The following is a 15,993-nucleotide window of genomic DNA, read 5'->3' as shown; positions in this document are numbered from 1 at the left end:
GGCTGAGAAGGGTGTGATGGAGGCTGAGGGGGAGAAGGGTGTGATGGAGGCTGAGGGGGAGAAGGGAGTGATGGAGGCTGAGGGGAGAAGGGTGTGATGGAGGCTGAGGGGAGAAGGGTGTGATGGAGGCTGATGGGAGAAGGGAGTGATGGAGGCTGAGAAGGGTGTGATGGAGGCTGAGGGGGAGAAGGGAGTGAGGCTGGCTTTGATCCCAGGCATGTGCCAGCTGTATTAGTGACCGCTGTTACTGTTTTATTCACAGTTGTTCACCGTTCAAGGCGTTCTGCGAAACCAAGCTCCTTGTGTTCTCTGGGTGTGGACTTCTTCAGTTTGTTTATGCCAATACATACAATACAGAATGCAAAAGACATCATTACTTTCTAAAAGGAGTCACAAATGAGACGTCATAGCATCAGAAACATTTATTTTACAACGGCACAGACAGTAGATGACCCAAAACAGACATTCTGTTTACTTCCACTGTACAGGAGATCTCAACCATTCATTCAAATGGCCACACACCTAGTTACATACCATTTAAGCTATATATTCATTTATTAAAAAGATACAAAATAAAATAAAATGCTTAATTATTATCTTACCACTATATTTGCACTAACATTTTGTTTTTTTAAAGTTTCTAAAATAATGTTGTTTCTTGATCCGGTAGAACTTGTATACACATTGCATTCACTCCGACAAGTTGTATGTATTTCAACATCTCAAAAGAGGAGAAAGAAGCCACAGCAAGGATTTGTGGGTAACAGAAATGGCATTTTCATTTGTCAACATATTCACCCAATAAATGACTGGGAGGTTATACATATGGAGACTCTTGTTTTTATAGCTTAAAAATTGTAAAAACAGATATTCTGATAATACAACCAATCAAATCAAAATGAGAGAGCAGTGGGCGGGCTAATGAAGAACTACAACCAATTAAAAAATGTTTGACTTGATAATAGAACCTTAGGAAATGAAGGAAATGAAATGAAAGGAGTGAGTAAAAAGGAAAAGGCTCTTAGACGTCCTGCTCTTTCTGACCCCTGGAGCTCAACAAAATCAGGCTGGTCACAGATCCGTTTGTGCTCTTGCCAACTCCATTAATGTCCTTGTCAAGCCGAGTGCCAAATGAGTGACAAGGAGTTGGTATGATAGCACACACACGGACTGGGTACTCAGGCTAGGACAAAATGACAAGTGGATAAAATGTTAAGACTGACACCGAAAAGTCTCTAGTATAACAGACTCCTACCACGAGGTAAAACAAAGGTCGTCTAACGACAATACATCGAGAAAAAAAAACACAAAATGAGATTCATCATCGCATTACATCAACCACCAACGCTGCTCGAAGATGATTGGCTAGAGTGTGAGTGACTACTGAGGGTGCTGGGACACCTGGAACCTGATGATGATGATGATGATGATGATGATGATGATGATTCATTGCAGTAAACTGGTATTTTAGTATACGTCCCAAATGGCACCCTATTCCCTATATAGTGCACTACGTTTTACCAGGGCCCATTGGTAGGGCTCTGGTAAGAAAATAAAAGTAGTGCACTACATAGGGAATAGGGTGCCATTTGGGCCACAGATATATATATATATACTCTTATAAATCAGTTGCAGTCTGACTACATACAGAGCTGTAGCCAACAGACATAACCACCACTTTGGATAAATATAAAACCTCATCCTTCTCCGACAACATAAATATGAACAAATACAATCTATTGGGAAAAAAAACTAACAAAAAAAAGCAACATTCGGTTTTTTGCGAAACTCAAATATACACACACACACACACACGCAACATAATAAAATCTAAACCTATACATTCTCATTACTTCCTCAAAGACAATCTAAAACCAAAACAGTTGAATATATTGGTGGTAATAGTAGGTGTATATAAGGAGAGGTTTTGTCCAGCTTTTACCCACTGAACTCTGAACTCTGAACTCTGAGCTCCCGGCACACGCATTCATACACACGTGGTCGTCTACGCAGTTTTCCCCACGCACAAACAGAGCTGCTAAGAGACTCATTTCAATGATGTCAGTAAATCCTTCAGAGCTCAAATAAATGTATTGTTTCATCAGTAAGGACAAACAAGACTGGATTGGAAAGAGAGGAGGAGAATAGTAGTGGTATTGGAGAGAAAACAGAGGGTAGTAGTAGTAGTAGTAGTAGTAGTAGTAGTAGTAGTAGTAGTAGTAGTACAGAAAACAGAGGGTAGTAGTAGTAGTAGTAGTACAGAAAACAGAGGGTAGTAGTAGTAGTAGTAGTAGTAGTAGTAGTAGTAGTAGTAGTAGTAGTAGTAGTAGTAGCAGTAGTAGTAGTAGTAGTAGTACAGAAAACAGAGGGTAGTAGTAGTAGTAGTAGTAGTAGTAGTAGTACAGAAAACAGAGGGTAGTAGTAGTAGTAGTAGTAGTAGTAGTAGTAGTAGTAGCAGTAGTAGTAGTACAGAAAACAGAGGGTAGTAGTAGTAGTAGTAGTAGTAGTAGTAGTAGCAGCAGTAGTAGTAGTAGTAGTAGCAGTAGCAGTAGTAGTAGTACAGAAAACAGAGGGTAGTAGTAGTAGTAGTAGTAGTAGTAGTAGTAGTAGTAGTAGTAGTAGTAGTAGTAGCAGTAGCAGTAGTATTGGAGAAGTGAGGAGGAGGACGATGAAGAGGAGGAAGAGGGAAAGTATCCAAGTGTTGACATTGAGTTAAATGGAGATATTGTTCTTAGAGAAATTAATGGAAATAATTCTGGCTTAAAAGACACTGTTCATATTATACAGCAGGGATCATCAACTAGATTCAGCCGCGGGCAGATTTCTTTCTTGAGCGGATGGTCAGGGTGCCGGAACATAATTACAAATCATTTGTACAGATATAATAATTGACTAAATACATAATCATTTCAAACCTTGGTTACATTTGTATACGATCACATGTCAACCGGCAGTTGGGGAACCCTGCTATACTGTCTCCACGGTAACAGTCTAGGTAGGCCTCGGTGTAATCACCGTTTACCCATCCTCATAGTGTGGTCCCCTGCTTCCTTTTCCATCGAGTCACATGCTTCTCATATTTCACAAGTCTTATGGAAACTATGATCAAAACTACTAGGAACGACGCAACAAAAGGAAAACAAAATCTGAAAGCAGTGCAAGTGTTTTAGCCCAAGAGCAGAATACCACGTGCCTTTTATCAGTACATGGTTAGGGAGGCAATGATTCACACCGTCTACAGTACACAACGATAAACTAAATCAACGTTCTTTGTGGGTTTGTGCGTGGGTTTTCTGTACTAAGAGAACCTGTTGACATGTAAGTCGCTCTGGATAAGAGCGTCTGCTAAATGACTAAAATGTTTTAAATAATGTAATGGTAGCTGAGGACCTAATGACCATGGCAAGTTGCAACACATATCTTTGTTGCTGCCCGAGGAAGGGAACAGGGTCAAAACATCTACAGCAGTCGAATCACGGTCCAAACAGAAATGGTAGAATATGGCTCAGAACTCAGGAAGAATAAATCGGGGTCCACTTCCCTAAATTTGAAGTCGATCAAGTTGATCGAGCCACTGAGGAAAAGGAAATGTGACTGTTAGTAAAGGGTCTCCAAACGGTCAAAAAAATATTCACTTAACAAAAATATAAAAAAGGCAACATGTAAAGTGTTGGTCCCATGTTTCATGAGCTGAAATAAAAGATCCCCGGACATTTTCCATAAACACAAAAAGCTTTTTCTCTCGAATGTTGTGCACAAATGTGTTTACATCCCTGTTAGTGAGCATTTCTCGTTTGCCAAGATAAACCATCCACCTGACAGGTGTGGCATATCAAGAAGCTGATTAAACAGCATGATCATTGGCTGGGGCCAATAAAAGGCCACTCCAAAATGTGCAGTTTTGTCACACAACCCAATGCCACAGATGTCTCAAGTTTTGAGGGAGCGTGCAATTGGGATGCTGACTGCAGGAATGTCCACCAGAGCTGTTGTCAGATAATTGAATGTTCAATTCTCTACCATAAGCCGCCTCTGTCGTTTTAGAGAATTTGGCAGTACATCCAACCGGCCTCACAACCGCAGACCACGTTTATGGCGTCGTGTGGGCGAGGGGTTTGCTGATGTCAACGTTGTGAACAGAGTGCCCCCTGGTGGTAGTGGGGTTATGGCACGGGCAGGCATAAGCTACGGACAACGAACACAATAGCATTTTAACGATGGCAATTTGAATGTAGAGAAATACTGTGACGAGATCCTGAGGCCCATTTTTTATACAGGTATCTGTTATGCATATCTGTATTCCCAGTCATGTGAAATCCATAGATTAGGGCCTAATTTATTTATTTCATGTTTTTACATTTTAGTCATTTTAGCAGATGCTCTTATCCAGAGCGACTTACAGTTAGTGAGTGCATACATTTTCATACTGGCCCCACGTGGGAAACGAACCCACAACCCTGGCGTTGCAAGCGCCATGCTCTACCAACTGAGCTACAGGGGACATATGAACTGTAACTCAGAAGAATCTTTGAAATTGTTTCATGTTGCGTTTATATTTTTGTTCATTATATATATGTCGAAGTTAATGTAATGTCCATAATGTAATGTATGTCCAGGAAAAGCATCAACACCCAAGTCACCCTCTACTCCTCTCCCTACCGCACTGAGAATTACCTAGTTAAAGCTCAGGAAACGACCTAGTTAAAGTCCTAGCTCAGAAAACTACCTAGCAGAGCATTATGACATCATATTCCCCCTCTCTGGTGGATGGAGAGGCTGGTGGATAGAGGAGATGGAGAGGCTGGTGGATAGAGGAGATGGAGAGGCTGGTGGATAGAGGAGATGGAGAGGCTGGTGGATAGAGAGGAGATGGAGAGGCTGGTGGATAGAGGAGATGGAGAGGCTGGTGGATAGAGGAGATGGAGAGGCTGGTGGATAGAGAGGAGATGGAGAGGCTGGTGGATAGAGAGGAGATGGAGAGGCTGGTGGATAGAGAGGAGATGGAGAGGCTGGTGGATAGAGGAGATGGAGAGGCTGGTGGATAGAGGAGATGGAGAGGCTGGTGGATAGAGGAGATGGAGAGGCTGGTGGATAGAGAGGAGATGGAGAGGCTGGTGGATAGAGAGGAGATGGAGAGGCTGGTGGATAGAGAGGAGATGGAGAGGCTGGTGGATAGAGAGGAGATGGAGAGGCTGGTGGATAGAGAGGAGATGGAGAGGCTGGTGGATAGAGGAGATGGAGAGGCTGGTGGATAGAGGAGATGGAGAGGCTGGTGGATAGAGGAGATGGAGAGGCTGGTGGATAGAGGAGATGGAGAGGCTGGTGGATAGAGGAGATGGAGAGGCTGGTGGATAGAGAGGAGATGGAGAGGCTGGTGGATAGAGGAGATGGAGAGGCTGGTGGATAGAGGTGCTGGTGGGAATTATGTCAGAGTGAAATGGGGTGTTGTTGATAATACCAGGCTAATATTTCAAGTTGCAGTCAAAGTAACAGAAACCTTCTCTCTGGCAGGACCGAGTCGTGTAGGGGTACGGGGGGGGGTGTAGGGGGGTTAGGGGTATAGGTAGGGGTACAGGGGGGGTGTAGGGGGGTTAGGGGTATAGGTAGGGGTACGGGGGGTTTAGTTGTATCCAGTGTCGGTCCGGTAGCTGGAGTGGCTGTCTGACGTCAGCCTGGTGGTCTCTGTTCCGGACGGCTGCACCATGATGGGGTCACCACCAACGTCTGGGGGAACAACACACACACACACACACACACACACACACACACGTTACCAATCGAAATAACTGTGTGACAGGCAGGAAGCGTTAACTGCATGACCAACCCACAGGCCCAGGTTGCAGGGGACGGACCAGAGTTCATCTGTTCTAATGTACAGTTCCCTTGCCTGCCTGGGATCAAATCCCCTCTATCGGTCTTCCCTTCATTCAACCAAGTGAAAATCCACTCTACTTAAAGGACTAGTGCAGTCAAAAACGTGATTTTCCTGTGTTTTATATATATTTCCACACTGAGGTTGGAATAATACTGTGAAATGGTGAAAATGCCATTTTAGTGTAAGAGCTGTTTGAAAAGACTGACTGAGATTTCAGCTTGTTTTGGTAGGATGGAGATTTGGCCTGCCTGGTGACATCACCAGGTGGTAAATTAGTTAATAGACCAATAAGAAAAAGAGTTCCAAACCTCTCTGCCAATAACAGCTAATTTTCAGTTTTCCCCTCCCCACTCAGACCACTCCCAGACAGTACTAGCAAAAGTCTTGCTTGAGAAATGTATCTTTGCTAAGAAGCTATTTTTGTTGATTTTTGACCATTTTAATAGAAAACAATCACAGTAGGGTACTTTCATTGTTACCCTGAAATTCTTTGATTTAAACAAAGGCCTCTGTAACAGTCTCTCCATCTCTAGTTCTATTGATAATTGATTGGTTGATTAAGCTCTCTCATCTCTAGTTCTATTGGTTGATTAAGCTCTCTCATCTCTAGTTCTATTGGTTGATTAAGCTCTCTCACCTCTAGTTCTATTGGTTGATTAAGCTCTCTCACCTCTAGTTCTATTGGTTGATTAAGCTCTCTCATCTCTAGTTCTATTGGTTGATTAAGCTCTCTCACCTCTAGTTCTATTGGTTGATTAAGCTCTCTCACCTCTAGTTCTATTGGTTGATTAAGCTCTCTCACCTCTAGTTCTATTGGTTGATTAAGCTCTCTCACCTCTAGTTCTATTGGTTGATTAAGCTCTCTCACCTCTAGTTATATTGGTTGATTAAGCTCTCACCACTCATCTCTAGTTCTATTGATTGATTGGTTGGTTGATTGATTGATTGATTAAACTCCTCACCTCTCTCGTCAGACTGCATCTGTGCCTCCAGGTCTTCAGGGGAGACGTAGAACTCTGGTTCCTGGTCCATGGGCGGCCGTGGTTTACACTTCCCACAGCAGCAGTTACAGCAGCAACACAAACAACAGCAGAAGTAGCAGCCAGTCGCCAAGCCACAGAAGATGAACAGGCCCTGCAGACAGAGGAGACCGTCAGGGAGATGGAAGGAGGTAAGAGGTGGGAATCGAGAGGTGGGAGTCGAGAGGTGGGAGTCGAGAGGTGGGAGTCGAGAGGTGGGAGTCGAGAGGTGAGAGTCGAGAGGTGAGAGTCGAGAGGTGAGAGTCGAGAGGTGGGAGGAGGGAGTCGAGAGGTAAGAGGAGGGAGTCGAGAGGTGAGAGTCGAGAGGTGGGAGTCGAGAGGTGGGAGTCGAGAGGTGGGAGTCGAGAGGTGGGAGTCGAGAGGTGGGAGTCGAGAGGTAAGAGGTGGGAGTCGAGAGGTAAGACGAGGGAGTCGAGGTGAGAGTCGAGAGGAGGGAGTCGAGAGGTGGGAGGAGGGAGTCGAGAGGTGAGAGGTGGGAGTCGAGAGGTAAGAGGTGAGAGTCGAGAGGTGAGAGTCGAGAGGTGGGAGTCGAGAGGTGGGAGTCGAGAGGTGGGAGTCGAGAGGTGGGAGTCGAGAGGTGGGAGTCGAGAGGTGGGAGTCGAGAGTCGGGAGTCGAGAGGTGGGAGTCGAGAGTCGAGAGGTGGGAGTCGAGAGTCGAGAGGTGGGAGTCGAGAGGTGGGAGTCGAGAGTCGAGAGGTGGGAGTCGAGAGTCGAGAGGTGGGAGTCGAGAGTCGAGAGGTGGGAGTCGAGAGGTGGGAGTCGAGAGGTGGGAGTCGAGAGGTAAGAGGAGGGAGTCGAGAGGTAAGAGGAGGGAGTCGAGGTGAGAGTCGAGAGGTGGGAGTCGAGAGGTGGGAGTCGAGAGGTGGGAGTCGAGAGTCGGGAGTCGAGAGGTGAGAGGTGGGAGTCGAGAGGTGGGAGTCGAGAGGTGAGAGGTGGGAGTCGAGAGGTGAGAGGTGGGAGTCGAGAGGTAAGAGGTGGGAGTCGAGAGGTAAGAGGTGGGAGTCGAGAGGTAAGAGGTGGGAGTCGAGAGGTGTGAGTCGAGAGGTGTGAGTCGAGAGGTGTGAGTCGAGAGGTGGGAGTCGAGAGGTGAGAGGTGGGAGTCGAGAGGTAAGAGGTGGGAGTCGAGAGGTAAGAGGAGGGAGTCGAGAGGTGGGAGTCGAGAGGTGGGAGTCGAGAGGTCGAGAGGTGAGAGTCGAGAGTCGAGAGGTGAGAGGAGGGAGTCGAGAGGAGGGAGTCGAGAGGTAAGAGGAGGGAGTCGAGAGGTAAGAGGAGGGAGTCGAGAGGTAAGAGGAGGGAGTCGAGAGGTAAGAGGAGGGAGTCGAGAGGTGAGAGGAGGGAGTCGAGAGGTAAGAGGTGGGAGTCGAGAGGTGGGAGTCGAGAGGTGGGAGTCGAGAGGTGAGAGTCGAGAGGTAAGAGGTGAGAGTCGAGAGGTAAGAGGTGAGAGTCGAGAGGTAAGAGGTGAGAGTCGAGAGGTAAGAGGTGGGAATCGAGAGGTAAGAGGAGGGAGTCGAGAGGTAAGAGGTGAGAGTCGAGAGGTAAGAGGTGGGAATCGAGATCCATCACAACGCCACATCACTACATTTCCTGGGGACTCCATCATAACATTTACTGGGGACTCCATCATAACTCCACATCAGTACATGTACTGGGGACTCCATCATAACGGCACATCTATCTCTAAATGTAGGTGTTGACGTTCTCCTCTCCAAACACAACACACACACAGACGTGGTCTTACCTTAGCCCACCAGGAGGAGAGGACAAAGTAGGTGTTGACGTTCTCCTCTCCAAACTGTTCGGCCACATAGAGTCCCAGGGAGCCGTACTTATCATAGATGTTCCTCTTGGTACAGTCGTTCAGGATGGCGTGGGCGTTGTTGATCTCCTTAAACTTATCAGCAGCCTCGGGGTTGTCTGGGTTCTTGTCTGGGTGGAACTTCAGAGCCAGTTTCCTGATTGGACAGAGAACAGGAAGACGTTATGACTGGTGTGTGTGTGCCAAATATCCCCCCATTCTATAGTCCTAGAACCCTGATTTAACACCATCACTTCAGTCCTATCACATAAATTTACATTGAGTGTACAAAACATTAGGAACACCTTCCTAATATTGAGTTGCACCCCCTCTTGCCCTCAGAACAGCCTCAATTCGTCGGGGCATGGACTCTAGAAAGTGTTGAAAGCGTTCCACAGTGATGCTGGCCCATGTTGACTCCAATGCTTCCCACAGTCATGTCAAATTGGCTGGATGTCCTTTGGGTGACACAAACCGGTGCGCCAGGAACATTTTACATTTTAGTCATTTAGCAGACGCTCTTATCCAGAGCGACTTACAGTTAGTGAGTGCGTACATTTTTCATACTGGCCCCCCCGTGGGAAACGAACCCACAACCCTGGCGTTGCAAGCGCCATGCTCTACCAAATGAGCTAAAGGGGGGCCTACTACCATACCCCATTCAAAGACACTTCAATCTTTTGTCTTGCCCATTTACCGGTGGTGGAAAAAGTACCCAATTTATCATACTTGAGTAAAAGTAAAGATACCTTAATAGAAAATGACTCAAGTAAAAGTGAAAGTCACCCGGTAAAATACTACTTGAGTAAAAGTCTAAAAGTATTTGGTTTTAAATATACTTAAGTATCAAAAGTAAATGTAATTGCTAAAATATAGTTAAGTAGTAAAAGTATAAATTCTTTCAAATTACTTATATTAAGCAAACCAGATGGCACCATTTTCTTGTTTTTAAAATGTTTATTTACGGATAGCCAGGGTCACACTCCAACACTCAGACATAATTTACAAACGAAGCATGTGTTTAGTGAGTCCGCCAGGTCAGAGGCAGTAGGGGTGACCAGGGATGTTCTCTTGATAAGTGTGTGAATTAGACGATTTTCCTATCCTGCTAAGCATTCGAAATGTAACGAGTACTTTTGGGTGTCAGGGAAAATGTATGGAGTAAAAAGTACATTGTTTTCTTTAGGAATGTAGTGAAGTAAAAGTTGTCAAAAATATTAATAGTAAAGTAAAGTACAGATACCCAAAAAAACTACTGAAGTAGTACTTTAAAGTATTTTTTCACCACTGCCATTTACCCCCTTAAATGGCACATATACACAATCCATGTCTCAATTGTCTCAAGGCTTAAAAATCCTTCTTTAACCTGTCTCCTCCCCTTCATCTACACTGATTGAAGTGGATTTAACAAGTGACATCAATAAGGGATCATAGCTTTCACCTGGTCAGTCTATGTCATGGAAAGAGGAGGTGTTCCTAATGTTTTGTACACTCAGTGTAGTTCCGCAATAGCAGCACGCCACAGCTCTCTGTTGAACTCTAGTGGAACTCGTCTCACAGTGAACTATGTTAAAATAACATTGAGTATTTTTACATTTTAGTCATTTGCAGACGCTCTTATCCAGAGCGACTTACAGTTAAGTGAGTGCATACATTATTTTTTATTTTTCATACTGGCCCCCCGTGGGAATCGAACCCACAACCCTGGCGTTGCAAACGCCATTCTCTACCAACTGAGCTACATCCCTGCCGGCCATTCCCTCCCCTCCCCTGGGCCAATTGTGAGCCGCCCCATGGGTCTCCCGGTCGCGGCCGGCTACGACAGAGCCTGGATTCGAACCAGGATCTCTAGTGGCACAGCTAGCACTGCCATGCAAATAAGTCCATTCTCTCTATGTTGTGTCCTGTGGCTAGTCCTGTAGGACTTGTTGATGTCCTCTGCCGTGGCTAGTGGTTCTGTGTAGTAACGGTGTGCTGTAATATGTTGTGTCCTGTGGCTAGTCCTGTAGGACTTGTTGATGTCCTCTGCCGTGGCTAGTGGTGCTGTGTAGTAACGGTGTGCTGTAATATGTTGTGTCCTGGTGTAGTGGTGTATATAGTTACCTGTACGATTTCTTGATGTCCTCTGGCGTGGCGTTCTTGTCGATCCCCAGGACCAGGTAGAGCGAGTCTCCTGACGTAGAGAGAGAACGCTGTCTCTGCGCCTCAGCTGCCATGACGACCACTCCTCTCTCTCTCTCTCTTTCTGTCTCTCACACTTCTCGCTCACAGCCTCACCAGTCTGAGAAAGAGGGAGAGAGAGGGGGAGAGAGAGAGCGAGAGGGGGAGAGAGCGCGAGAGGGGGAGAGAAACAGAAAGTCAGTGACAGAGATTCTAGAAATATCTATGACCAAGTAAAACATGACTCTACACTAGCAGGTGACAGACGGACGCCCAGACAGACTACACTAGCAGACGGACGCCCAGACAGACAGACTACACTAGCAGACGGACAGACCAACATTTATGATGAGACCTGGGTTTAAAATCCCTGATACAACTCCTGTTTTTGGTCTGAGAGAAAGACGCAAAGTACATTCACCAACCTCCTGCAGAGGATACAGTCAGTCAGGAGTGTACAGACTACCAGGGCCCAAATTCATGAAGTGTCTCAGAGTAGGAGCGCTGATCTAGGACCAGTTTAGCCATTTTAGATCATCATTAATAAGATTACATGGAGAGGGTGGACTTGATCCTAGATCACTCTGAGAATGTTGATGAATATGGGCCCAGGAGATCAGGGGAAAAAAAAAGCATTCCTAATAAAGCTATGCTAATGTAGATATGATACAGCCCAGGGGTCTTAAACCTTTCCTTGATAAGGGACCCCCAACACCCAGGTAAACTGGCGACCCAGGGACCCCATATGTTAGGATTATTATTTTTTTCTTCACGTCTTGTCTTATCATCAGGTAAATGATAAATGGCAAGGAGAAGTAATCAACATTTTAAAATGAATCGATTTGGTAGATAGTTCTTCATTATTTTGACCTTCCCACATTATAATTGGAAGAGGAAGGACCAAAAAATTGTCAAAGACTCCAGTCAATCAATCAATCAATTTTATTTTATATAGCCCTTCTTACATCAGCTAATATCTCGAAGTGCTGTACAGAAACCCAGCCTAAAACCCCAAACAGCTAGTAATGCAGGTGTAGACTGTTCTCTCTGCTACCGCACGGCAAGCGGTACCGATGCGCCAAGTCTAGAACCAAAAGGCTCCTTAACAGCTTCTACCCCCCCCAAGCCATAAGACTGCTGAACAATTAATCAAATGGCCACCCGGACTATTTACATTGACACCCCCCCCCCCCCTTTGTTTTTACACTGCTGCTACCCACTGTCTATTATCTATACATAGTCATTTTACCCCTACCTACATATACAAATTACCTCAACTAACCTGTACCCCCGCACATTGACTCAGTACCACCTGCATATAGCCTTGTTATTGTTGTTTTAATTGTGTTACTTTTGATAATTTTTTACTTTAGTTTATTTGGTAAATATTTTCTTAACTCTTTCTTGAAGTGCATTGTTGGTTAAGGGCTTGTAAGTAAGCATTTCACGTTAAGGTCTACACCTGTTGTATTCGGCGCATGTGTACCTACACCAGTAACTAGCTAACACCAGACAGATGAAGACCTAGCTAACCAGTAACTAGCTAACACCAGACACATGAAGACCTAGCTAGCCAGTAACTAGCTAACACCATACAGATGAAGACCTAGCTAGCCAGTAACTAGCTAACACCAGACACATGAAGACCTAGCTAGCCAGTAACTAGCTAACACCAGAGATGAAGACCTAGCTAGCCAGTAACTAGCTAACACCATACAGATGAAGACCTAGCTAGCCAGTAACTAGCTAACACCAGACAGATGAAGACCTAGCTAGCCAGTAACTAGCTAACACCATACAGATGGAGACCTAGCTAGCCAGTAACTAGCTAACACCATACAGATGAAGACCTAGCTAGCCAGTAACTAGCTAACACCAGACAGATGGAGACCTAGCTAGCCAGTAACTAGCTAACACCAGACAGATGGAGACCTAGCTAGCCAGTAACTAGCTAACACCAGACAGATGAAGACCTAGCTAGCCAGTAACTAGCTAACACCAGACACATATGAAGACCTAGCTAGCCAGTAACTAGCTAACACCAGACAGATGAAGACCTAGCTAGCCAGTAACTAGCTAACACCAGACAGATGAAGACCTAGCTAGCCAGTAACTAGCTAACACCAGACAGATGAAGACCTAGCTAGCCAGTAACTAGCTAACACCAGACAGATGAAGACCTAGCTAGCCAGTAACTAGCTAACACCAGACAGATGAAGACCTAGCTAGCCAGTAACTAGCTAACACCAGACACAGATGAAGACCTAGCTAGCCAGTAACTAGCTAACACCATACAGATGAAGACCTAGCTAGCCAGTAACTAGCTAACACCAGACAGATGAAGACCTAGCTAGCCAGTAACTAGCTAACACCATACAGATGAAGACCTAGCTAGCCAGTAACTAGCTAACACCAGACACAGATGAAGACCTAGCTAGCCAGTAACTAGCTAACACCAGAGATGAAGACCTAGCTAGCCAGTAACTAGCTAACACCATATAGATGAAGACCTAGCTAGCCAGTAACTAGCTAACACCAGAGATGAAGACCTAGCTAGCCAGTAACTAGCTAACACCAGACAGATGAAGACCTAGCTAGCCAGTAACTAGCTAACACCAGACACATGAAGACCTAGCTAGCCAGTAACTAGCTAACACCAGACACAGATGAAGACCTAGCTAGCCAGTAACTAGCTAACACCAGACAGATGAAGACCTAGCTAGCCAGTAACTAGCTAACACCAGACACATGAAGACCTAGCTAGCCAGTAACTAGCTAACACCAGACACAGATGAAGACCTAGCTAGCCAGTAACTAGCTAACACCAGACACAGATGAAGACCTAGCTAGCCAGTAACTAGCTAACACCAGACAGATGAAGACCTAGCTAGCCAGTAACTGGCTAACACCAGACACAGATGAAGACCTAGCTAGCCAGTAACTAGCTAACACCAGACACATGAAGACCTAGCTAGCCAGTAACTAGCTAACACCAGACACCGATGAAGACCTAGCTAGCCAGTAACTAGCTAACACCAGACAGATGAAGACCTAGCTAGCCAGTAACTAGCTAACACCAGACACAGATGAAGACCTAGCTAGCCAGTAACTAGCTAACACCAGACACCGATGAAGACCTAGCTAGCCAGTAACTAGCTAACACCAGACAGATGAAGACCTAGCTAGCCAGTAACTAGCTAACACCAGAGATGAAGACCTAGCTAGCCAGTAACTAGCTAACACCAGACACAGATGAAGACCTAGCTAGCCAGTAACTAGCTAACACCAGAGATGAAGACCTAGCTAGCCAGTAACTAGCTAACACCAGACACAGATGAAGACCTAGCTAGCCAGTAACTAGCTAACACCAGACACAGATGAAGACCTAGCTAGCCAGTAACTAGCTAACACCATACAGATGAAGACCTAGCTAGCCAGTAACTAGCTAACACCATACAGAAGAAGACCTAGCTAGCCAGTAACTAGCTAACACCAGACACAGATGAAGACCTAGCTAGCCAGTAACTAGCTAACACCAGACACAGATGAAGACCTAGCTAGCCAGTAACTAGCTAACACCAGACACAGATGAAGACCTAGCTAGCCAGTAACTAGCTAACACCAGACACAGATGAAGACCTAGCTAGCCAGTAACTAGCTAACACCAGACACAGATGAAGACCTAGCTAGCCAGTAACTAGCTAACACCAGACACATGAAGACCTAGCTAGCCAGTAACTAGCTAACACCAGACACAGATGAAGACCTAGCTAGCCAGTAACTAGCTAACACCAGACACAGATTAAGACCTAGCTAGCCAGTAACTAGCTAACACCATACAGATGAAGACCTAGCTAGCCAGTAACTAGCTAACACCATACAGAAGAAGACCTAGCTAGCCAGTAACTAGCTAACACCAGACACAGATGAAGACCTAGCTAGCCAGTAACTAGCTAACACCAGACACAGATGAAGACCTAGCTAGCCAGTAACTAGCTAACACCAGACAGATGAAGACCTAGCTAGCCAGTAACTAGCTAACACCAGACAGATGAAGACCTAGCTAGCCAGTAACTAGCTAACACCAGACACAGATGAAGACCTAGCTAGCCAGTAACTAGCTAACACCATACAGAAGAAGACCTAGCTAGCCAGTAACTAGCTAACACCAGACACAGATGAAGACCTAGCTAGCCAGTAACTAGCTAACACCAGACACAGATGAAGACCTAGCTAGCCAGTAACTAGCTAACACCAGATACAGATGAAGACCTAGCTAGCCAGTAACTAGCTAACACCAGACACAGATGAAGACCTAGCTAGCCAGTAACTAGCTAACACCAGACAGATGAAGACCTAGCTAGCCAGTAACTAGCTAACACCAGACACCGATGAAGACCTAGCTAGCCAGTAACTAGCTAACACCAGACACCGATGAAGACCTAGCTAGCCAGTAACTAGCTAACACCATATAGATGAAGACCTAGCTAGCCAGTAACTAGCTAACACCAGACAGATGAAGACCTAGCTAGCCAGTAACTAGCTAACACCAGACACATGAAGACCTAGCTAGGCAGTAACTAGCTAACACCAGACAGATGAAGACCTAGCTAGCCAGTAACTAGCTAACACCAGACAGATAAAGACCTAGCTAGCCAGTAACTAGCTAACACCAGACACAGATGAAAGGGGAAACATAAGTATATTTGCCATAGATGAATAGGGTAAACTTATAATTATATTTGCTGACACCCTACAGTCAAATGTTGGCATCAGTAGAGTAGCTATCTAGCTATATAAACCACACCCCTCTGCAAACACACCTTCTCCGATGTTGGTTACAAGGCAGTACTTATTTAAAATTAGGTAAAATAATGTTACCATTGGTGTATTAAAATGAGAGTTAAGGTGATGTCACCTTGTCCCCTTAATAATGAATCCAAGTGTTTGACATGGGGGAGGACAGTCATTTGTAATCTCGTTTCCTTCAAATATCATCACATTTAATGAAAAACATGATTGACTGTTCATAAATATTTTTGAACCGCCCGCATCTCAGACAAATACTCACACTGTTTACACACTTAAATGGACCATGATAACCTCATAGCATTGGCCTACAT

The 15,993-nt window shown here is 45.2% G+C and overlaps 1 protein-coding gene across 1 annotated transcript in view; it reads right to left on the bottom strand.

Moving 5' to 3' along the window:
• Positions 1-407: 407 nt before the first annotated feature.
• Positions 408-15,993, bottom strand: part of LOC311150243 (dnaJ homolog subfamily C member 5-like) — a 35,959-nt gene continuing 20,373 nt past the window's right edge. The window contains exons 2-5 of the mRNA XM_084187619.1: positions 10,814-10,991; positions 8,654-8,867; positions 6,838-7,009; positions 408-5,724 (exon numbers count right to left, since the gene is read on the bottom strand). Of these exons, the coding sequence (XP_084043745.1) occupies positions 5,621-5,724; positions 6,838-7,009; positions 8,654-8,867; positions 10,814-10,926 (603 nt within the window). The 5' untranslated portion in view covers positions 10,927-10,991 and the 3' untranslated portion in view covers positions 408-5,620. The remainder of the gene's footprint in view (positions 5,725-6,837; positions 7,010-8,653; positions 8,868-10,813; positions 10,992-15,993) is intronic.

The sequence above is a fragment of the Coregonus lavaretus genome (genome assembly GCF_964263955.1).
Source record: "Coregonus lavaretus genome assembly, chromosome: 22".
NCBI classification, from domain to species: Eukaryota; Metazoa; Chordata; class Actinopteri; order Salmoniformes; family Salmonidae; genus Coregonus; species Coregonus lavaretus.
Note: the sequence above shows the minus strand (reverse complement) of the source record. Positions and strands in the feature narration are given on the sequence as shown.